At 45.2% G+C, this 24906-nt stretch overlaps 1 protein-coding gene across 4 annotated transcripts in view; it reads right to left on the reverse strand.

The window, feature by feature from the left end:
• Positions 1 to 24906, reverse strand: part of DOCK8 (dedicator of cytokinesis 8) — a 225120-nt gene that overhangs the window by 67622 nt on the left and 132592 nt on the right. For all 4 annotated transcript variants that reach the window (XM_034647178.1, XM_011225814.3, XM_011225815.3 and 1 more), the window contains 10 exons: positions 23704 to 23821; positions 22222 to 22292; positions 20541 to 20679; positions 19826 to 19927; positions 16201 to 16296; positions 15258 to 15492; positions 12469 to 12633; positions 10681 to 10850; positions 7954 to 8049; positions 4798 to 4893 (listed from right to left, as the gene is read on the reverse strand). In XM_034647178.1, coding sequence (XP_034503069.1) covers positions 4798 to 4893; positions 7954 to 8049; positions 10681 to 10850; positions 12469 to 12633; positions 15258 to 15492; positions 16201 to 16296; positions 19826 to 19927; positions 20541 to 20679; positions 22222 to 22292; positions 23704 to 23821 — 1288 coding nt within the window. The remainder of the gene's footprint in view (positions 1 to 4797; positions 4894 to 7953; positions 8050 to 10680; positions 10851 to 12468; positions 12634 to 15257; positions 15493 to 16200; positions 16297 to 19825; positions 19928 to 20540; positions 20680 to 22221; positions 22293 to 23703; positions 23822 to 24906) is intronic.

The following is a 24906-nucleotide window of genomic DNA, read 5'->3' on the forward strand; positions in this document are numbered from 1 at the left end:
CGCGCTGATATTCAGGAAACCCTCAATACTCAGCACTGGAGATGTTCATTTGTAGAGATCCAGATATATCTTCCTGCGTCTCAGGCTGATTCTGTGGGTGTTCAGAATGGTCTGGTAGATATCCAGCTCGACTCGGACCAGCTGAGAAAGGGTCGCCTACTCCTCCTCCATCTTTTCTCCTCCTTGCAGAAAGTGGTTGCCTTTCTGTTCATAGAGTTTCTGCTACTCTTTTCTTCATTCTCCAGTTGCATTCATAGGTATTCGGAATGGTTTGGTAGCTCTCTCGCTGAATTCCTGGGACCAGACGAACTTTAGGTCTCCTGCTCCTCCGCCATCTTGGAACGCCGAGCTGGAGCTCAACTCCTGTTTTAAACTGGGTTCCTTGCAGAAAGTGGTGGCTATTCTGTTCTTAGAGTTGCTGCTAATTCTTTTCTTCATTCTCCAGTTGAGTTTGTAGGTGTTCAGAATGCTGATAGCTATCTAGCTGCATTCCTGGGACCAGACGAAATTTAAGCCTCCTGCTCCTCTGCCATCTTGGACTCCTCCCCCTGTTTTGGTTTTTAAACAACTTCCCGAGCATCTGTAAGGCAAATGTGCCCACAATGCATGGAGGACAGCGCACCCTGTCTGGGTCTGGGATCGGTCTGCTTGGCAGAGCTCTGGCTGGGGCTCATAGCCTCCACCTGCCTCCACCCCAGCGCCAAGATCCATTTCTTGGTGTTTTGTGTCAATCTCTGAACCTTGGGAAGCTGATCTCTATGGACTATATTGCTCAGGCCTCCTTGTTCTTGGGCTTCTGCTTGGAATTGGCCAACGGGAGGTACCAGCAGGGGGTCAGTGAGGGAGAGGACACAGAGGCACGTGTTTACTCGGCTGCCCTCATCTGGGCCACGGCAAGCTCCTGGCAGTGGCGACATTTCTGTAGGACTCCAGCTCCTGTCAGGGGGATCCTCTGCTCTGTCACAGCTTTCTCCAAGTCTCAGTTACACTGTCTCCTACCTTTGATTTTCTAGAGCTAGACCGGATAAAGACTCCTCTCTGGGTGCCCTAACAACCGCATGCTCACACCCTGGCACCATCCCTTTGATGAATGCTTCTCTGTCAAGCCTTCTGAGTGATGCCAATGGTGTCTGGCCAGGACCCTGACACACTTAGGTTACCACATGCAGAGCCCTGGGGCACCAGTGTCTTGGGAGATGTGCCTGTTGACCAACCCCTTCCATACGCTCAGATCAACAGGAGCTTTCTTTCCAATGACCTCATCTGTTTACCATCAAGGACGCCTAGAGGGAAGGAGAACCATCAGCTTTAGCTTTTGCTTCCTCTCCCAGAGTCCTGGTAAATAAATGTGCAAGATCAAAAGCAATTTTCACCTTTTTCCTGGTTCTTAGCTCCATGCAGTTAAGGCCAGTAAAGTGGACAAAGACTTTGACAGACCTGGAGACGCCTCCTTATAGATACCACATTTCCTCCAATCCCATTTTTGTACTGGAAAGGTAGAAAACTCTGACGTCAAGGCTGCTTGAAGATTCAATGAGATAAAGCTGAAAATGGCGCCCGGCGCATCCATAGTAAAACGCACAATACATTTTGGATGGGATTAGTTTTCCTTCCTCAGGGATGCCAGCTGTTACAGGGATTATATGAAGGATGGAGTCACTGGGGCACCTGCAGACCATATAAACTTGCCTTCAAGACAGAGCTCTAGGATGCCAGGTGGAGCCACTCACGTCTCCAAAGGCTGAGTTTATTCTGGTTGGGAATGGCATAAACGTAGCAGCGGCGCATAAAGTTGACTTCTGAATACAAAGTTGACTTTATGAATATAAAATACGCCAGCTGTTAATATGTTGGGCTAAGGAAGTGTTTTGTAACTTTGAGCTTCCAAGGAGAGGCAAAATGGCAGAGGAACAGAAGCTGGACTAGAGCCCTGAGCGTCTGATGCTCAGTGGCTGAGAGGGCTGGGCAAACCCTACTGAGCCGTGGTTTCCTGTGTGTGCGGTGGGGATGACTCCTCACGGTACTTACCACACAGGTCTTCACTGAGGTTCCAAGGACACATGAAAGAGCCCTGAGAGCTGCTACTGGAACTCGCACACAGCAGAGCTTGAGGACCACCATTCTAGAGGTTTGGTTCTCTGGCCTAACAATTGTACTTATAATATAGAACTGTTAAATAATATCTAAGAATGATTAGGTGAAGTGTGTCTGTACGTATGTGCACACGTGTGTGAATAAATGACATGAAACGTTTTGACTTGGGATACTGCTTTCCTCTGGGATTTTGTTCCTTGAGATTCTACAATACCAATTTTACTTTTGGCTTCTGGACTTTTCATCTGCAATATGGCAGATGAACTCAACTGCAATACGCAATTGCACTATGAAGACTATTTGTAGGAAGTGCCTGTAGATGGATGATGACCGAAGCGAATCCTCTTTTCGGAGAAACGTGACGGCGAGTGGGTTAAGTAGAGGGAGATATAGGCCATGGAATGTTGGTACTGACACCTCTCCTGCCTCGAGAGAGAGTTTTAAGGCCAGTCCATTTGCTGCCAGAGCACAGAGCTCATGTCTTACCACTAACGCTGTTGCTCCAAGACCCGTAGGCTGCAGCCACCCACCTTGATAAGCCTGGCTTTTATAATGGAAAATCCTGGCACTGGCCATGCAACAGACCCTTAGCTCTGCTGAGGCCTCACAGGTCAGGGATGGCGTGGACTAGTGGATCCTCAGTGGGCTTGGAAGTCCCCCAGAAAGACAGGTTAATAACGTACATCACTGGCTTCCACCCTTCCTCGCTGCCTTCACTAGTGCTGGGGAGGGTCTCAAGAATCTGCTTTATTTTTGCTGAGCGCCCCCTACTTCCCCCTGGTGATTCTGTTCCAAGAATTTGAGATTGTGCTTTGAAAAGATCTTTCTCCAGCTAGGGGTTGGAACTTGGTGAAATGCTAAAAGACTGGAATCCTGGGTGTTTTTTGTGACATGGGCCTGACTTCTTTTTAACCCTATTGCACATTGCTTCCCATTTCCTCCCCAGTGTGACTTTTATTTTTGTTTCTTTGATCCCCTGTTGTCTGTATCCTATTGTTCAATAGTATCCCTCTTCCTTAGGCTTGACCTTAAATAGATAAAACTAGAGTTCGGGGGGAAATCCTACCATCTCTCTCTTAAAAAAAAAATATTCACTTAATGTCACAGAGGAAGGAACCCAATGGATAGAAAGCTGACTCTATCTCTAAATCCTAATCCACTCCTAATCCTAATCTCTGGGACTGTTTGTATGTACATTTTTACATACAGTTGACTCTTGAACAACATGGGTTTGAACTTCACAGGTCCACTTATATGTGGATTTTTTTTTGATAAGTACAGTACAACCTTGTAAATGTATTTTCTCTTCTCCACAATTTCTTAACATTTTCTTTTCTTTTAGCTTTCTTTATCACAGGAATGTAGTATATAATACACATAACATACAAAATATGTGTTAATTGACTGTATGTTATCAGCAAGGCTTCTGGTCAACAGAAGGCTATTAGTTATTTTTGGGGAGTCAAAAGTTGTATGAGAATTTTCATCCATGCTGGGGGGGCAGGGTGGGTTGGCGCTCCTCACCCCCACATTATTCATGGGTTAACTATAGTTAATGTCTACCCTTGTATACCTTTTTCATTTAACATCATATCAAAATTTATCTCCATTTATCATCATTGATAAAATGGATACTCTTAGTTGTTTTATGGTAAAGTCTTTTCACTTCAGTAATCAATTACAGAGTGGGTATTAGTATTACTATCTTCATTCAAAAATGAAGGAATTTGGCTATGCCTTTTGCTCTTCTGGGAGAGATCCGTCAGAAGTCGTAGGGCAAACAGATTTACAAGTTTCACTTTTTCCTCCAATAGATATCAGTTGGTACTTGTCTGATATCAAGCAGTGTGCTGGGACTACAGATATGATCATGAAGAAGATAGACCCAAATCCTAGACATTAAATAAGCAATACGGTAAAACAATGATAAATTGTGAGAATTGCTGGAATCGAAGTAAACAGGGTGTTTAAGAGGAGAATAATAGAGAGGAAGACATACTGCACTGTAAGGTGGTCAGAAAGACTTCTCAGGGGTGGTAACATTTAACCTAAAACCCAAAGAGAAGAACCCAAAATGTGCGTGCATGTGGAGGGGATTGAAGGTAGGGAAGGGAGAGAGAATCTCAGAAAGGTTTTGAGGCTGAAAAGGCCACTGCACCTTCAAAGAACCGAAGTGGGACCAACGGGGCTGAAAGAGGGGGCAAGGTGGTATGAGCTCAGGTGAGAGGCAGAGGGAAACATAATCATACAAGGGCTTTGTAGGCCATGATAAAATGTGTGCTTTACTTCCAGTACACCGGAAATCACAGAAGAGTTTTCCAGAGGAGACTGACATGATCTAAGAATTGGCAGCCCTGTGCAGAATGGACGGACCAAAAGAAAAAGAATTGCAGGTGGGTGAAAGAGAAAAGTGATCGCAAGAAGCGCCCAAGAGAGAATGGTAGATCAGCCCGGTGGGGAGCAGGGACGATGAAGAGAAGCAACAGGCCGGAGGTATGTTTTCAAGGAAGCCTCAACAAGAATGAGCGGATGTTGGGCAGAGGAGTGAGGCAAAGTTAGATTTTAAGGAATGATCCCAGGTTTCCAGCGGGAGCAACTCGGGGGGATAAAACGTCAATTCCTAAGTGGGGGACAACTTCACTGCCTTTCTGCAACATGCCTCATGCCCTGCTGAGCACAGACACAAACAGGCAAGAGTCTTACCAGAAGCTCAAAGAAGAACCAGGCATACTTGAAGACGGTTTCTCTCACCATCCCAGTGCTGACCACCATCTGCAGGGCAAGCTCCTCGTGGAAATGCTGGATGACAAGGACAAAAACCAGTCTGAGATGGCAGGTACTTCCTACACACACACCCCTTCTCTTTTGCACCAACTGTTAGTTCCTGACACAGGCGTCCCAGGTATCCCAGACCACAGGTAGATGGCAAAGTCAATGCCGAGCTTACTTGAGATGGAGGACATTCCAGGTGGGTAGGAGAAGGTCAGTGGTGGTATCAGGGAAGAGAGCTAGGGCTGAAGGAATGGCCTCAGCCTGGGAGAGACTCTGCATTCTGGGGTTGCAGTCAGAACTGGGACCGTTATGTTCCTCTCACACCCTGCTGCAAACCCTCTGTGTGACCGTGGGCAAACCATTTCTCTCTCTGCCCTCAATGTTCTCATCCGTAAAATCTGCTGGTTGGTAGCAATAGTGGTCAAAATGGATCGTGCATCAGAATCCCCTAGGGGGACTGTGAAGACACACAGACTGCTGGGTCCGCCCCCCGTTTCGGATTTGGATTTGGTAGATCTGAGGCGGGGCCTGAGAATTCACATTTCTAACAAGCTCCCAGGTGCTGCTGGCGCTGCTGGTCCAGGGATCTCAGAGAATCAGCGTCTCGGTGGTTATCTAAACTGCCCTCCAGACAGGACGACTCTTGTTTTTATAATCCCACTATGGCATTGTGGGAAAGGTGATGGGTTGGACTTACGAGCAGATCCTCTGCTTTAGACAGGGGTAGCAGCCTGAACTCACAGCTTCTCAACTCCCTGTGTCCCAGGGTCAGATGCTTGAAGGTTCTCAGCTCTGCTTTATGCTACACCTCTCTTCAAGTTAGTCAACTGCTCCAGAGCAAATGTAGCAGATGACATTTGCATCTTTTGTACATTTCCCATTCCCTGGTTAATCGGGCTACTTAATATTTTTGACCACAGTTTTGCTGGGGAAGAACCTCAAGACTAAAAAGGTAGGGCAACCAATTCATCTCAGTTTGCCTGGGACTGTCTCGGTCTGAAAACAGAAAAGTCCTGCATCCCAGGGAACCCTTGGTCCTGGGCAAATGGGAATGGGTGGCCACCTTAACTAATGGCAAAAATGATGTCTGGATATTTTCTGTGGATTTCATTAATCTGATGACCATAAAACCTAGAATAAATACAGATGAACTAATTTGTTTATTGCTCTGTGGGTAAGAGAGCTAAAACTATTTGAACATCCTAATACCACCCCCTAAGATACTAGCATATATGGCAGTTAAGTTTCAAACTCAACCCCTAAAACAAAAATTGATCATAGCAAAGAATGTCCTTGACACACCTTTACGGCACCCGCCCTGTCCAGCGTGCGTGCAACTCAACTTACCGTCTTATGTACATTACAATTCGAGAGTTACTAAACTACACTGAAAGGACACAAATGGAAAATCTATGTGCAGATCTCTGGATATTCTAACTATTTATAGCCTCAGCTGGTTAGTGGTGATGAGGGCAAAATGCTTAAGTGTTTCAGCATGTCAGGAGGTTCGCCCCACTTCTGCCAGGTGAGTCAAACCTTTATAATCTCAGTACGCGGAAACACATTCGTCTGCTGTTCATTCATGAAGCTCACCCACCTGGGAGCAGCATGAGGCAGGATGTTGCTCTAACGGGTGGTCTAAGTGTGCAGATGATGAAGTCAGCTACGCCTGGGTCTTGCCCGTGTAGGAAAGACTCGCTCCACTAGCTTCAAAGGTAACCTCTGGAAAATAGGTCAGTTTGCCTGCCAGAGTCTTAGAGATTAGAGGAGGATAAGCTGCTTCTTAAAGTAATTTATGCTGCTTACCAGGCAACATTATTACAAGAACACCTTGCTCCGGAGGTTAGTGAAGAGAGCCAAGCAGCTAAATCCTTTTTGCTGAGCTATGGAAGAAACACACTGTCTCAACTTCCCTCTTAAATGAAATGATTCTCTTCTAGTCATTGAGATAGCCAGGAACAAAGTCAAAACAAGGCAACGGCAAAGCCACACATGATTGCTTGCCTTAAGGAAGTGAGGCTGTAGGCAAACCATGGCTTTAAAAAGAAGGTCAAATGGAACATGTAACCAGTCCCTGCAAAGCCCACAGCTGAGTTTTAGGGTAAGTGAAAAATTATTTTCAGCACCTTGCCTTATCTTCTTTCACTTCTTTTGAAATTAATTCCCTGTACCTCTCCCCAGACATACGGTGCCTGGATTACTGAGAAGTTTGCACCCTCAGGCCCTGGCAGGGCCCCCCACGCTTGATCTTTCCCTCACTTGGTGCAAAGCGAGCTGAGATGAGGCTCATTCCCTCCTGGCATGTTTAATAAACATTCCCTGTGGTGTCAGCTGTTGCAAATGGCTTCCTGTGTTATCCTTCCAATCAGCATATTTACATTTTAATAAGGGTCTTGAAAGACACTAAGACCTTAACTTCAGTCATTGCTGTAATGGAGCAATCCTTGGGTGTCTGGCAGAGAAAAAACTTAAGCGAGACACCCCCACCCCTCAGACCACACAGGCCGCGACTACGACTGGAGAGTTTTGTTATTATCAGATGATCTGGTGAGCAGCTTGTAAAATCTCTCAACTCATAAGTAAAGCTGATTAGAATAAATTTTGAGGAAAGCCTTTCATGTCACTTGATAGAGTACTGAAATAAATGATACCTAATTATTGCCATTCACTGGTGCTGAGGACGAACTGTCCCCAGCTCACCTTCTACTGAAAAAGAAACGAAGGCAGGCGTTTTCAAACTGTCCTCCCTGGGTAAGCATCCCCTGGGAACTTGTTAGAAATGCAACTCCTCGGGCCCCACTTCAGAGCTATTGAATCAGAAACTCTGGGGGTAGGGTCCAGCCATCAGTTTTAACAAGCCCTCCAGGGACTTCAGATGCATGGTAAGTTGGAGAACCCTTCGTGAATAGGAATTAATTGGTCAAAAAACGGATGACAAGGGACAGAGCTACAAAGGTAGGGGTGTGTGTGTGTGTGTGTGTGTGTCAGGAGGAGGGGAACCGGGCAGAAGAGTGCTTTGATGGTGTCTGTTATCAATCACAGTGAGAGGACACAAGCAAATTATCCTCACACTGCCCCACTCAGTACCTTTTTGCTGGCTGGCCTTGGGGTTGCGGTCGAACCAGGAACGTCATTATTGCCCGAGCAATAGTAGGACATCCGATTGCAATTGCGATCAGCATTCTGAAATACACAAACCACGACTCATCGGTCCACCAACAGTCGTTCACTTAAAAGATGAGCCATTAGTCTGGGACTCACAACCTCAGCATTCATTTTTCATATATTTCTTACTTTTTTCTGGTTACAAAGGTAAAACAATTGCCACGCATAAACACAAAACAAAGCAAAGAATGTAAAGTCACACCTCATTCTACCTGCTCCTGAGACAATCACTGTTAGCAGTTTAGTGTGTAGAACAATGTATAGTTAAAACCTAGCTAGGAACGGCGGGCGCTGAAGGCCCTTCCATGTTCTGACTTTGGGGGGGGCGGGGGAGGAGCATTAAAAAATGTGTGGGAAGAGCGCCTCACTGTGGGCTAAGACGGTACTGTCACAGTCTCCTAAACACTAAATTCAAAAAATGGTCAAGAACCACAAATGTTCTCCCCTTGCTACACAGCGATTAGAAAATCTTAATCCAATCCACATAGAAATTTAATAACTTCACTTTTATTAAAGGAAACAATAACGATTAAAGCTGTCAATGATAAAGGCAGGCCACTTGTCCCGTGGGCAATCAGAAAATGCTAATGCTCGAAGGGACCTTACACATGAGGTCGGACCGTGGTGTGCTGGCCAATGTTTAACAACCAGCTCTTAGGGGCCAGAGCTGATCTGCAGCATTTTCCTATTTCTGGACCAAAAATGCTTGCGTCATGGCAGATTGCAAATTCACATGACGTCACCAAACACAGTGTTAGGAAGAGATGTGCACCAGTAAATCATTATGGAGTATTTTCACCATACAGATACGAGAGACACAAATCACCTCAAGAACACGGAAAAATAAAATGTAGTCAAATAGTGAGGATGGATGGTGTTTGAATACTACCTTTTTAAAGTGGAATAATTTTGGATTTATGGACAAGTTGCAAAGGTGGTCCAGAGTTCTTGCACACCCTTCTCCACTCAGTTCCTTTTGATGTTAATATCTTACGTCACTCTGGTACATTTGTCAAAACTAAGAAATTAACATTGGCTCCTTACTAACAACTGAACCACAGATATGGATTTCACCAGGTTTTTCACAGATGTCCAGTTTCAGCTTCAAGTTACAATCCAAGATACCATGTTGCATTTAGATTATTTCTTATTTAATGTAACTTATTTGTTCCTTTATATAATGTCATTTTTTAATAGTATCTAACAGCCAGGTCAGAAAATTCCAGAAAATTGGAACAATCGGCTCTCAGAAACTGGTAGGAGGCAGCTCCAGGCCAGCCCCAGATTGATTCTGTAAGTCGAGAAGTGTGGCATGGGAACAATTTCATGTGGTGCACACTCCAGACTATCAGAATCTCTAGTAATGGGTCCATAGATGATTCTTAAGTTCATCCAGGGTTCAGAAACTCTACAGAGATGAGAAACACGAGGCCTAGGGCAGGAGCAGACTCGCCCATGATCACACAGCTGGGTGGTGGTAGAGTCCAGACCCATCCCCAGACTCCAAATTCCTTTTCTCGCAACATACTGTCTCAAGTGGGTGGATTGTGTAAGAGAAATTATGTTGAAACCTAGAGAGTTTGATTTATCGTAATCAGGGGAAATGATATTCTTCTAGAAGCTTAGCCACAGAGGCCATAGGTAACTGGAAAGAAAATTCAAATGGAGAATTCATGGTAGATTTGTGGAAAAACAAACAAAAAACACTGAATTATACTCTTAGAAGGGTGACCTTTATAGTATTTTGTTGTATCAAAGTTTGAAAAAAATTTTCAAATGAGACACATTCTACAAAACATCCGACCAGGACCCCTCAAAAGTGTCAAGGTCATCAAAAACGAGGGAAGTCTACGAAATTGTCACAACCAAGAGGAAACTAAGGAGACAGGACTACAAAATATAAAGCGGTATCCTCTGGGATCCTGGAACAGAAAAAGGAAATTAGGGAAAAACTGAGGAAATCTGAATAAAATACAAATTTTAGTTAATAATGATCACAGACCAACCTTAGTTCACGAATTGTGACAAATGTACCGTTCTAATGTAAAATGTTAATAACAGACTAGGTATGATATATACAGAAACTTTCTGTACTCTATTCACAATAACTCTATAAATCTGCAACTGTTATAAAACTTCAAGATTTATCAAGAAGCAGCAAAGAATTCATGAAAGGAAAACAGTATAGCCCGAGTCATCAACTGTCTCGGGATCTGTTTTTGTTTATAAAACCTGGCTTTGCTCTTGGGAATTATGATATGGGATAATTAATCTATGGATATTCATGGATGTAAAGGGCAGATATTAAAAAAATAAATAAAACGAAATAAAAAACAACTGTTCTAGGCATCAAAAAAAACCCCAAAAGTTAAAGCTACACTGTTTCCCTTGAAAAGAGACTCCTTGTGGCTCAGCTATGCTCTAAAAACTTCCCACCAGCGTCCACTAACTAACCGACCAGACTTCAAATGCCAACCTTGACTTTGCCTCTTTTCAGAATGGTCTCGATCATTGCAAAAGCTGAAGCATGAGAACATGTGACCAGCAGAGCGGTGGCACTGATAGTGGTCGATTTTGTGTTGTTTCCCCAAGTTTCCGTTAAAACCAAAAAACCTCGCGTTACTTTCCAGGCTTTGCCGTCTTCCCTACCTTTGAAGACATGATGTTCTTCACTTCCTCGTCGGCCGCACAGTGTGTCCCCGCGAGGTCTGGATTACTGCTGCTCATCACCCGGGCCTGCAGCAGCTTCGAACTCACAGCAGCAGCAGACGTGCGTCCATACGTGTGGTAGCGTGGGTCAGGGAGGGTGGCGGCACCACCTGCACCCCACCAGGGACAGACGTGTCAACAGAAAGGGGACCAGAGTCACTTACTGTGCTTGGAAGGGAACTAAAGAGGGACAGGATGGAGAGTGGAATACAAACCCACTTGATTAGATCTTGGAATTAGGGTCTTATTATCAAATGCCTAGGGGAGGTCAGAGGGGCGTTGCTTTGCGGGTAAGCAGATAGGGCGTGAGGCAGCAGGGAGTGGTGAGGACTGTGGCAAACTGGAAATACCTGCCTCATCCAAAGGCAGGGGCTGCTACTGGGCTTCAGCCTATTATTGCCATGGGGAAATAGCCCCCAGAGCCTCTGCTTCCTCAAGACAAGCTAGAAATGGGGACTATTAAATTCATTAATATTTAAAATAAGACAACTTTATAAGCCATGCAAGATTTTCTGAGATAGGAGAATCCAAGGAAGCATCTGCACTTCATGAGAATAAGTATATATTGCATATCGTTTTTCACTTCCAAGTATGTATATGTCTTCCAAAGTGATTATGCAAGTCTATGAGATATTACCAGTAACTTTAAAAACTCAATTTGAAATTACAGGTTTACTGGGGTGCCTGGGTGGCTCAGTCGGTTAAGTGTCTGCTTTTGGCTCAGGTCGTGATCGCAGGGTCTTGGGATTGAGCCCCACGTTGAGCTCCCTGCTCAGTGGAGAGCCTGCTTCTCCCTCTGCCTCTATACCCCCCCCACTACAGCTCTCTCTCAAATAAATAAAATCTTTTTAAAAACTACAGGTTTACTTGTAATGATGGCAATAAAAATGGCAAGATTCTTCGTTACAACCTGGAATTTTGTAAACTTGTTGATGCTACTTTTTGTATCCTGCTGACTAGGAGTGCTGGTTGATTATACCTCTGTACATAATTGGGAAGAGTGGAGAAATGCATTGCTATTATTTCAAAAGTTTAGTTTGGGGGAAATGAGGACAGGGATTTATCTTTTCATAATGAAAACTTTAGGAACCAGTGCTCACCACTACTATTGGATATTTATTGTTTTCCTTGCCATTATCATCCTAGCATCCTAGACACCTGTTGTCACTTCTCCATCTTTGAAATAAAGATCCTCACCTGAATCAGAAATTACCCACTGGGTAAAGACCAGTGAGGGGTTATCATACAGGCAGAAAAAATAAGTGCTTCGGGTATAAAAAGAGGGAGGGAGGGGTATCTGGATGGCTCAGTCAGTCAAGCATCCAACTCTTGATTTCGGCTTAGATCATGATCACAGGGTCATGGGATGAAGCTGTGGGTGTTGGGCTCTGTGCTCAGTGGGGAGTCTGCTTGAGATTCTTTCCCTCTCCCTCTGCCCCTCCCCCTGCTTGTGAGCTCTCTAAAATAAATAAATAAATCTTTAAACAAAAAAAAAAAAAAAAGAGGGAGGGAGGCAGGAAGGAAGTCGGAAAAAAACCCTAGATATAAATTTTTAATTTCAGCATTCACGTAAGTTTTGTATCACTGACACAAAAGCATATTAACAATTAATAAAATCAATTTTAACTGAAAAAAATAAAATTTAAATATAAAATTTAACTTGGGGCTTTTTATAATATTTTGAATTACGGGGCAGCAGGGTGGGGGCAGGGGCACCTGTGACACTACCTGACTTGGGTGGGTCCCTCGGGGGCTCCGGCAGGCGGAAGACGTAATGCACATAGGAGGCCAGCAGGCAGTTCCTCCCATGCTGGTCCTTGGCCAGGTCCTTGCTGTTGTGCAGACTGTTGGCTATGGCCACCACAGACTCAAATGCAAACTGGGAGAAGTTGGCTGAGGAACCAAGAGAAAAAAGGGTGGCCTCACAACTGGTCCTGAATGAACCTGAGCTAGAATGTTCTCTGGGGCAGCGTCAAGGAGTCCTCACAGCTGACCCGCTGAACCAGGCTGGGCGCAGCGATGCCCAGGGCAGGGTGAGTGGCCGTAGTGACAACTCCTCCGTCCCAGCTCTGCTTAGTGCAAACCACTTCACCTCTCCTCCTGCATCTGCCCCCTCTGGCCGGCACTGTGGGTTGGGTCTTCACCACAAAGTCATGAGACCGTCCAGGCACCCTCCTCCCTCTCAACCGTGCTGTGACCCGGTGCTCAGTGGGACCTGCCCTGGCGTGAGCACACCTGGGAGCGTGTTAGAAATGCAGACTCTCAGGCCCCGCCCCAGACCTACTGAAGTCAGAATCCACACTGCCCAAGATGCCCCAGTGATTCCGACGCACATTCCCATTTGAGATGGGCTGTTGCACCACGGATTCTCGGTGTACAGATTAATCTAAAAATGTAGATGTATTGTGTCATTCTCCGCAGTGGGTCCACACAAACTATTGATTTACCACGCACGGCCTTGTTCAGGAGCTCCCAGCCCTCCACGGTTTGGCACCACCCTCGTTACCCAATCTTATACCCTTTTCTGCTCAAGTTCAACTTCCTTTAAAATGAGGCAATTGTTGTCCTGTCCCTATCACGTGTCTGCTCTGTCTTAGCTCTGCAATGCTTCTCATGCTGTTGTCCTCAGCTGGAAAGCCCTCTGTGCTCCCACCAGCAAAATCCCACCAACCCTTCACCACTGGGCAGCATCCCACCTCCTCCACGAAGCCCCTCTGACACCACTCAGTACAGGGCTTCAGGGACACCAAGGCACAAAGTTCTTTGGCTGTTCCTGGTGGGAACCTCTGTCTCTCTGAGCAGGCTAGCAGGCTTCCAGCCTTTCGGGGTGAAGCACATTTCTCCCACCGTCTTGTCTCCCCCTGTGACGACCACAGTGCCTGACAGATAGGTTCTGAATAAATGCTGATACGCTAAGTGCCTCCAAATAGTCGGTGTCTGTCTCCCCATGACAGGTGGCAACTTGCTCCAGAGCAGCAGCTCAAAACATAGGAATGAACACTTTGTCTACTGCACGGGTCTGTGTTCAATAGCTGGAACATACGAAGCAGGGTGCAAATATGAGGGGGTGTGGGAAGGAATCTGGGGAGGGTGGAGCTTGCCACTCTGCAGGAACCTAGCTGGAGAGGCAACGGCTGTACGCATGAGACGCTGACCTGCAACACAGGATACCTATCTGTGGAGCCACGAAAGATGCATCCCAGGACATGGTGTGAACGGGGGACTCGGGGGTCCCGTTCTTCCCTGGCTCTGAAAGCTGCCCAGCGTGTGCCGGACTCTGAGTTCATCACTCCCTCCCCACCAACTCGTTCACTTCTTTTCTGACACTCCCAGCAAAGTGTCCTTTGATCCTGTTTTTGGAACCCCTTCTGTTCTGAGCCAGACACTCTGGGTCTCTGCATTTGCCCTGTGCATCTGACTATCCCCATTTGGGCTTCTTTGCCTCCACCCCTCCTTCAAATCCATCCTAAATACCATGTCTTCTCTGGGGCCTCCTTCGTCCTCCTAGATTGAGGTTTTTACCACCCCCTCCCCCAATATTTAGCTGTGTCCCTTTGAGGACAGTCCTGCGCTGCTGCTCTTTGCTATGTTTTAAGTTCTCTGAGGTCCCATATGCTCTCTCAACTATTACTGCAAAGCCCACAACACTTAGCAGAGTACTGGGAGCATGAGTGGTACCCAAAACACATCTGCTGGACTGAGCGGCACAAAATGACATCAGCCCAGCCGAAAACAGCATCATACAAAGGCGCCCCACCGCCTCATCTTCTCCTGCAGGAGTCGGGAGAACATCCGGACCCAGGTCTTATGAGACACTGTTTCCAAGAGAAGTCTTACACATTGTACTTGGTGGTAATTTGTTCCAAGTAAACATTTAAAATATAGCATCAGACAGAAAGTCCCTGACTGGTTGCCAGGGGCTGAGGGGAAGGGTGAATGGGGAGTGGCTGCCAAGGGGCATGGGTTTCATTTCAGGCTAATGAAAATCTTCTGGAATTGGATACCAGTGATAGTTGCATGACCTTGTGAATGTGCTAAAAAACCAATGAATCATATGCTTTAGTGAATTTTAAGGTGTGTATATTATATCTCAATAGAAAAAGTGATCCCACTGAATTTCAATTTAGAACGTTCCTTTGCTTCCATTTAACGCCAGTTGTCTTACTTCCTTAAAACATTCTATTTCCTTGTTGGTTAAGAAAACAAAAATATCCCAGAGGTCAAATAAATCCATCAGGAATTTGGATTGGAATGGAGTGGAATTTGAACGATCAACTCTAATCGTTCAATACATCTATTTTTAAAAACTATAATTTCAAGCATCTATATTAATATTTTTTTAACATCCAAGAAGTCTCAAAAAAAAAAAAATCACTGGTCTTGGCTTCCCTTGGACTCACATCATCAATAGAAAGGAAGAGCCCATTGTCCCTGCGCTTGGGATTTCTGGAGATTCACGTGTCATACAAGGCACTGCCTGCCCCTCCTTCCTCCCCCCTGCCCCGTGGGCCTCCCACCTGTCTGGCCGGCAATGACCATGGGCTGCACGGACAGCTGGAAGAGCTTGTCCAGCACCAGGTGCAGGAAGAGCACCAGGGGCTCCAGGCGGGAGGAGTTCAGGCAGATGAGGCTGAGTTTCAGCTCGTGCTCCAGGGATGTCTCACTGATCTTCTGGTCCAGCACGCGGATGGGGAATGTCACCTGGCTCTCCAGGGAGTGGCAGAGGGTGAAGAACTTCTCCAGGTGGTTGTCCTGGGGAGACAGGCGGCAGGCCTCATGCGGCTTCCCCCATCCACACTCACCAGCGGATGCGTGAGCCCAGAGAGAGCTCTTCACGCGCGGAGCCTCGTGTCTGGCGTTCCAGACCTGAAGTTCTAGGACCCGGCGGTTTCAGATCAAGGTTACGAATGCCTCTGAAGAGTGGCGGGCACAAAACAGAATCTCTTGATGACTAGTAACTGAAGAACACAGAATTTGGCCTCTGATGGGGTTTGTGGGCAGAGGCGAGCGTACCCGGATAAACACACAGCCGAAAAGGGGTCGGAGCAGATGCAAAGTGCAGATGGTGGCAAGAAAAGGAAGGAACGGACAACTGGAAACAAAACAAAACACAACACAAAAAAAGCCTGGAGAAACGGCGGAAAGAGAGAGGGAAGTGAGACAGCAGCAGGAAAGGCCTGCACGTGGCGCCCCTCACATGGTTTCTCAGCCCACAGCACGGATACTGGGTTCCTTCATCTAGGCGCTTGACGTTTGTAGGTCTCTCCCTTGAAACAACCGGTAAAACCTGAACAGGCCTGTAAGCCTCCACAATGAACTGAAGGTGATTTTTTGTTGTATCCATGCACGAAAAATGTCACTGATCTTTCACTGGACCATCTGTAGAGGTTTCTCTGTTGTACCCCTTCTTCCTTCTGAGCCCTCTGGCTCTGATTTGAAGAGGATGCTGATGTTCCTTACCTGGGTGTGAACAGAAGAAACCGCTTGCACTTCAATGTTGAACACTCCCTTGTGTCCTTCAGCCCACTTAATGGGAGGATTCTGTAAAGGGACTTTCTGTGTTAAAGAAAAAAGAAGAAATAATTAGCAACTCAATCGCCCATTCTGGTTACTGAGAAGCAGAGCCAGGTAGCTTGAGTGTAAATGTCAGGGTTATACAGACATGTCCCTCCCTGGAAGCCTGATAGAACTAGCCTAGGAGTTAGGAGTCCCGAGCTCAGGTTAAGTTCTTCACAGAACTTGTTATTGTTACTTTGACAAGTCGAATTAATTCTCATTTTCTTATACTGAAGGGAGGGGTCTGAAGCGAGTGATCTACCTTAAGCTCCCATCCAGGATTGATAATCCTGGATTCTAGGGATCGGAATAAAGTAATACTGCAGTGATTTCCCCGTTAATCAGGAATGTCAAGACAAGGTGTAGAATATGTTATGAGACATGAAATTCTAATGCTTGGAGGGCCTGCGGTCACTTTCCCTTTCAACAAAATGTTTTCAAAGAGCCGGCCAGCTAGGCTCCTGCATTAAATACTCAAAATGACTCTTTTATACCATTTATATATTGGCAGCTCTGCAGTCCTTGGGGACCATTTCCTGCCTTAAATTCCCACCAGAAGAGTCATCCTCTAGAGACATCATCATACAGCACTGAGAGAGAACGGCCTAGCCTGACCCAGCCACGGGAGTGTGGACATCTCTTGCATTCCAGTGGAAGGAAGCCTGCTGTACTTGCAGGAGTAGGATGCATGGGGTGTAGACTTTTGTAACTATCCAAGTCAGAGTCACAAACTGGGACCCAAAGTTGGATCCAGCCTACAGACAAGTTCTGTGTGCCCCGGGGTTGGAAACTTTTTGAATTAGTTGCCAACATTTGAATGTCAAGACATTTCACATGAAAGCTTGCTTTCCTTTTTTTTTTTTTTTTTAAAGATTTTCAAAATTTATTTAAGAGAGGAAGCAAGTAGGGAGAGGAGCAGAGGGAAAGAGAGAGCCCTCCAATGTAGGGCTCCATCCATGACCCGGAGATCATGACCTAAGCTGAAATCAAGTTGGACTCTCAACCCACTGAGCCACCCAGATGCCCCAAAAGCTTGCTTTTCTAACTTCCTCTAAGACCTGGAAGATACAAAGACATGGGCCTGCATCCCAGTGTGGTACCCGTCTGTGGGGCGGAGGAGCGGCTGTGACCCTCGACAGGCAGACAATCTCCAGTGTGAACGCATTCCACCAGGACTCAGCATTCATTACGTTGCTCACCTGACTCCTAGGGTCACCAGAGTTTACTACCTATAATCAATCTAGAGTAGAGGTGTCCGCTGGAAATATTATGTGACCCATGTATGTCCCGTGAGATCTACAGGTAGTCACATTTCAAAAGTTAAAAAGGAACATGCAGTAATACTTTTAATACTATGTTTCATTTAGCCCAATGTAGCCTAAAGATTATTGATACAATATATACTCCATATAAAAAACTATACATGAGATATTTTACATTATTTTTCCCCCACTAAATCCTTGATAGCAGGGTTGTATTTTATGCTTACAGCACCTATCAGTTTGAACTAGCTACTTTCAGTAACCACAAGTGGCTAGTGGACAGTGCGGGTGAAGCTCAGGTTATGTCTATAAAGGTAGCACAGGGCAAGCAGGAAAAAGGAACTAATATAAGGAAATTACTTTAAGCACTGAGTTTGTTGCCTGCTATACATTATCTCATTTAATGTCCACAGCAACCTTATAGGCAGGTGTGGGCTCCATTTCATCACTGAGACTCAGAGGGTAACAGCTCCCCCATGTTCTCTTAGCTAGGGAGTGCTAGCATTCGGATTTTGGGTCCAGAAGATTCTGTCTCCAAAAACCCAGGTTTGTCTTACAGCATTAAGAAAATAATTGGGCATTCTAGGAAATTAGAACGTGCAGCTTGATAATGAAAAGGTAGTTTTCAGGGCTTCGGCAAGGGGCCACGTGTCCAAAAAAGAGTCATCAGGGAACATCTGTGAACAGACTCAGGTTGCTGTCAGGTGGTTCTGAAGAGAGTGGTTTTGGTGGGAAGCCAGGCACGTGCCTACGACCCAGAGCAAGCGAAGCTTCTCTCTCCAGGGAAAAAAAGCAAATATGAGAATAACCGAATAGCTTGGGGATGACAGATGAGTAGTCAGAGTGGAGAAGAAAGTTGACTCTAAAAGTTGGAACAAAATCCAAATTCCTGGGAAATCCTTCAACTTGAAAATTGCAAGAAAAACAAGAGATAAAGCGGGGAGGGACCTATAGATAAAGACTCTTAGAAGACACGTGAACCGAGAGCAACGTGTGAATCTTATTTGGATCCTGATTCAAACAAACAACTGTAAAAAAAAAAATGACATTGGGGTCACCTGGGTGGCTCAGTCGGTTGAGCATTAGCCTCCAGCTCAGGTCGTGATCTCAGGGTCCTGGGATCGAGCCCCACATTGGGCTCCCTGCTCAGGGGGGAACCTGCTTCTCCCTCTGTGCTCTCGCTCTCTCTTTCTCTCTCTCTCAAATGAATAAATGAAATCTTTTTTAAAAAATGACATTGATGAGATAAACGGAAATTAGATCACTGACTGGATATTTGAAGATAAGGGAATTACTAATTTATAAGGTATGCCAATGCTATTGTGATGGTTAAAAAGAAGAGCCCTTATCTTTTAAGTTCACTTAAAGATATTTATAAATGAAACGATACGATGTCTGGGATTTGCTTGAAAATCATACTTGTTGATGCAAATCTGCAGCAAGCCGAGCGAGAAGCAGGAGAGCTGGTTGAGAGCTGGTGCTGCTGTGGTGAGCAGCGGAGAGCCCTCGAGGCCCCCTTAAATGGGTGGACTGCAGCACAGCGAGTGCGCAAGAGGCAGTGCAGGAAACGGGGGAAGGAAAGACTCCTGACGTTGGCATCTTTAGAGGAATAAAGGTATCCAACTGCAGAGAGCCACGACTGACTCAGAGGAGAAACCGGTGGAAGTCAGCATGGGAACCTTTTAAAAGGAGCAGTTGTTAACACAAATGGGCTCCATTTGCCTCCGGTTTACAATGCATTACCCTGTGAATCCCCTTCTTGTGGATAAGACGAGGTAATGCTCCCTTGGGTGCGAGCTGAATTTACCAAGGCTTCAGAGTTGGTGATGTCTAAACGAATGGGGTTTCATAAGCAGTTATTTCTCCCCTTCTCCCAGAGCAATGTGCTCTCAGAAGATGCAACGTGATGGGACGGCTGGGTGGTGCAGTCGGTTGAGCACTGGACTCTTGGCTTCGGCTCAGGTCATGATCTCGGGGTTGTGAGATCAAGCCCTGTGTTGGGCTCCCTGCTGAGCACGAAGTCTGCTTCAGTTTCTCTCTCCCTCTGCCTCTGCTCCCCCCGCCCCACGCTCTTTCTCTCACTCTAAAATAAATAAACCCTTAAAAAAAACAAAACAAAAAGAAGATGCAATGTTCTGACAGATGATGGTTCCCCAAAACATGCTGTGGACCCTCAGTCATGGTGAACGGAATGAGAAGTGGATCTGGGAAGGTGGTCCGAGACCACAGCTGGACAGGAAACGGCTAGCGGCTAGCTGGCTGGTTACCTCTGCAGAATGCATGGAGTAATTGGGCGGCAGCTTTTCCAAGGCAACTGGGAGACAGTAGGATCCAGTTTGAAGACGTTCATTTAGGAGAATTGGCAGCCACTGAAACAGATGATGTAAAGAAGAAAGTGGTATTTATTACAGCATATAATTCTGGCCATTTATCTAGCTCACAATAATCAAATGCAACTAAATGATGATTAGATATTGACCAGGCCTCTTTTGAGCAGTAATTTCTGTCAAGTTCTTTGCATTTTAAATTCCCTGAGAGCTCCTGAGATAGTAATATCAATGATTTACTGCTTTCAGAGCCAAAGTAAGTAGCATTTTTTCTTTACAGCCAATGTTTGTGAGGGTCTGGACAACATCAATGTTTATTTTACCTTTTATATTTTTTAAAGAAATAACTTTCTTCCCCTTGGGTAAAAAAGGGCTTATATGTGGAGCATATATATGAAATCTGGAAATAACGGACATTGCGATGCTTTTTTACAAATGAGTATTCTTCCAACATCTATCACCTACAAGCCTGCCATTCCAGAAATTTCTCATCTGCTAAGTCAAGTCATTTCTGCTCTTTGCTAGAATCTGGTTTGGCACATTGTGCTACTTCTGACAGGGAAAAAGCACACGAACAGAACTGAGTTGTTTATCTCTGCAGAGACCTTGGAGGCCAATCGCTGCTGTGTGAATCGGCAAGTTGGCAACGACTCACCGAATAGCCCAGAAGACTTTCCACAGAGGCTCCCTGCTTCTGCTGACAGCTGATATGATAGAAAGTGAACAGGAGGTGGTGATTTACTGTGAGCTTCGCGGGGAGCTTGATTTTCACTTCTTCATAGAAGTCAGGAGACCTGGTCAAAAGGACAGTACACATGAGTAACTTTTAGAAGAACGATGATGTCTCTGACTATCAGCTGTAACGCCACAGGCCCTTTGCTCCACAGAATTTGCCTGCCTGGTGTTCTGCTTTTCATTTTATATCATTCTGCTCCCACGCTGAAGCTCTTTGAGACCAAACTTTGTATCTCCAGATACGCTTTGCTTACATAAGAATGCTCACAAACTAAAAGCTTTGTCAGGAAAAACAACAACGACAACAACAAGAAAACTACTCCACAGGGGCGCCTGGGTGGCACAGCGGTTAAGCGTCTGCCTTCGGCTCAGGGCGTGATCCCGGCGTTCTAGGATCGAGCCCCACATCAGGCTCCTCTGCTATGAGCCTGCTTCTTCCTCTCCCACTCCCCCTGCTTGTGTTCCCTCTATCGCTGGCTGTCTCTACCTCTGTCAAATAAATAAATAAAATCTTTAAAAAAAAAAAAAAAAAAAAAAAAAAAAAAAAAAAAAAAAAAAAAAAAAAAAAAAGAAAACTACTCCACATATAACGGAAAAGTTCAACTTAATTTGAAAAGTAGATGAGGCTCCGAGCCTTGCTGTGAACTCCTTTTCTATCTCCGCCCCAAGAACAGGGACTGACGCATAGCTGGCCCTCATCAAAGGAATTTGGATTAGTGAATTAACGCTGGTGGGAAGGAAAAGGAACCTGATTTACTGAATTACAAAGTCCCAGTTACTCATCTCAACCTCATCCCAATGCAGAAAAGAGGACTGAGAGAAATAGTTCAGAGGGCCAAGGTTATCAAGCCAGGATCAAACCTGAGTCCATCTGACCCTCCCCTCCCCTACCTGTGAAATGGGAATGGTTGGAGACATTATTCTGTGACTCAATTTATCCACAGAATAATGAGGGTTCCATTTCTCTTTTGGACAACGTAAATGTTAAAGTAGATAACAGGACAGATGTGGAGTAATATTTAGAAGACAAAGAGACAGGGAAAGGAGAGCTGGACTTTGCTTCTGGCCCCTGCAATATCTCCAAGCAAGTTAGGAAATTTCTTTCTTTATTTAATACCATAAAATGTCTCTGTAGCATGCTATATCAGAAGGCTCCAGGGGCGCCTGGGTGGCACAGTGGTTAAGCGTCTGCCTTCGGCTCAGGGCGTGATCCCGGCGTTATGGGATCGAGCCCCACATCAGGCTCCTCCACTATGAGCCTGCTTCTTCCTCTCCCACTCCCCCTGCTTGTGTTCCCTCTCTCACTGGCTGTCTCTATCTCTGTTGAATAAATAAAATCTTTAAAAAAAAAAAAAAAAAGAAGGCTCCAGAAAAGTCAAAACAATATTTGGTTCTTAAAGACATGCTCTTCTCCCAGTCTTAGTTAATGGCGAAAAATATGCATCTCCAACACAGAATCATGGAACTGACATATATTTCCTTTGTCCTCTAGTCCCCGAGTTATAAAAACTTTTGGGAGGAATCACCAAAAGCGGATTCAGAAGAGCCGGGAGATAATGACACAACCATGGCCTATATTTGGAACTCTGAAAGGTACTTACTTATTATGGTATGTAATAGCTGTGTACACTTCCTGCAGAAATTCAGGGCCATTGGATTTTCCAAAGATGACCTGTGCACCAATGTAGAAAAGACCAAATTAGCAGTGCTATTTTGGTATATCAAATCAACTATCATCAGCCCCGTGGATGTTCTAGTCTCACAATGTATTTTGTACATTAAGGGTGTTGGGTTTACAACCAACCAACTGCATTCCGACGCAGAAGGACCAGCGGTGAAAGGTAAACTGAGGTCCCAAGGAGTTGTATTAGGGACAAAGAGCCACAGGTTTGTGAGACTGGAAAACCAGTGCCCTCTCCACTTTCCCTCACCGTCTAGAGGTCTGTACTCCAGGGTAAAGCCACACAGTTTTGCCCTCAGCGACTGTGGTCCAGGCTCCTTTCCCTCCAAAGACATGGACCTGATCGCTTGGGTAACCAGGACCTTCACTGGCTTGTCGACGTGTTTCTGCTATTTAGACAAAGACACCTCCTCTGGACTGACTCAGCCCTAATGGTACACTATTTGACTCACCTTTGGGCAAAGAAAACAAGGGCCTTCTACTAATGCAACAGTGCTCATGACAAGGTCCCTGGGCTTGGGGAGTGGAGAACAGGCTGGAATTGACCCTCACTTGTCCCCTCCCAGAAGCTTCTGCACAGCTGTACCTGGAAGACTTGGGAGCTTTTCTAGGGGCCAGAGCAGAGAGAACTAGGGGAGCCTTCCTTGAGGACTTTTTTCCCATCACTGTCACAAGAGGAAACCTTGCTTTGGGGAAGTGAGTGGGCAACAGAAGGATGGTTTAAAAAAAAAAAAAAGTAGATATCTAAAGAATAGAAGCACTGGAAAAAAAATCCTTCAGTAGAAAGGTATATGCACTGAATTCTAGGACTTAGGGAAAATAGCAATAGCTAACTGCCCATCTCATTTAGTGGCAGATAGGTAAAATAATACAAATTCTGGCCTTTCGGGTTCCTTAGAGAGCACTGTATTATATATTTATTATTTGATTTATATTTTGCCTCAGGCTGAAGATCCATCCCCAAAGGGTATTGAGACGGTGTGTGTGTTTATCATCACTAGGCAATACTTGGCATTTGTCTCCAGACGTGGTCTGGGGCTTGGCCAGAGTGCAAACATGGCTGGCACAGTGGTGCCCATCTCTCCAACTCTTATGCCATTAAGGTGGTGTGGAAAGATTTCATAATATTTTTCAGTGCTCTAAAATGGTCTGCATTTCCAAACTTCACAGATCACTACGGAATATGTTAGGGAAGAGACTATCAACTTAGACTGACCGCATTTCCCCCATCAGCACAGGGGGACCAATATGGGACTAGCCATAAAGGCCTCTGCCGGGGCTGACAGGTTGGCCTGAATGGACAGACTCTGCACGCTGAGGGGCCCTGGATTTTGTCTGTGTGGACTGACACGGGCAGTCTGGCCCACCCCGGTGCGAGGCATGTATTTATCTCCCTCTTTACCGGCATAGCATTGCTAGCATCCTCTCCGCACATAAACTGGATCTTTATTGTGATGTTCCGGGCGGATGCCAGTTTGTTAGCAAAGTTCAGCCTCTGTGGGTAGACGTAGAGAAGATTTCTGGAAAAGAAAAGATACAAACTGAAGGCTTCAGAGGGGAGGGGGGTAGGGGAATGGGATAGGCTGGTGATGGGTAGTAAGGAGGGCACGTATTGCATGGTGCACTGGGCGTTATACGCAACTAATGAATCATGAACTTTACATCAAAAACCAGGGATGTACTGTATGGTGACTAACATAATATAATAAAAAAATATATTAAAAAAACAAACAAACAAAAAAGATAAAGAACTGGTGATAAAGTCTGGAGTTTATTTTTGCCAAGTTCTTCCCTGAATGCTAAAGCCTACACTCATGAGATAATTATTCCGAAGGAGTTTCTCCTTTCAGAAGTGAATTGTTTTTGGAGGAGGGAGGTCTTATGGATTCTTCCTCTTCGGTGACAGCCCACTGATAAGAACCAACACTGTTCTCTGCTTTGCTACATAGTGAGATGTGTCTGCTGCCGAGAATGTCTCACTGCCTTCGAACATGGAAATCTGATACATAGAATGTAAAAAGAAAGCAAAAAAAGTTCAGCTCATTTTATTTTTTTATTAATTATTGCACTTATTTATTTGAAAGATTTTATTTTAAGTAATCTCTATGCCCAACGTGGGGCTCGAACTCACAACCCTGAGCTCAAGAGTCACATGCTCCGCTAGCTGAGCCAGCCAGGCGCCACTCAGTTTATTTTAAACACAATTCATGACCACAGGCAAAGGGTCTAACTGCGTTTCTTTTCTTTCTCTTTTCCCCTTTCTAATCTGTACAAAGCAGTCCTAGTTTCTCCTTACCGCAGCATTCTGGACAGGGTTAGCTTTCTTTTCCTATCTAAGATGACAGTTTCAATCTCCAACCCAATAAGCTATATGACAATAACACAACAATATGAAACATATATCCATTTATCTAACAGCTATGGGACAGGTACTAGGTTAACCATAATTTTATATATTTGTTTCTTTCTATCTTTATCTGATGTCTGATCCACTGATGAATCACCAGCAGTTGGAATAGTGCCTGGGACATAGCAGGTGCTAAATAAATACTTGTGGAATAGAAGAAAAAATACGTATTTTTTTGGATGATAAGCCTGACTCAAA

The sequence above is a fragment of the Ailuropoda melanoleuca genome, chromosome 17, assembly GCF_002007445.2.
Source record: "Ailuropoda melanoleuca isolate Jingjing chromosome 17, ASM200744v2, whole genome shotgun sequence".
In the NCBI taxonomy this organism is placed as follows: Eukaryota; Metazoa; Chordata; class Mammalia; order Carnivora; family Ursidae; genus Ailuropoda; species Ailuropoda melanoleuca.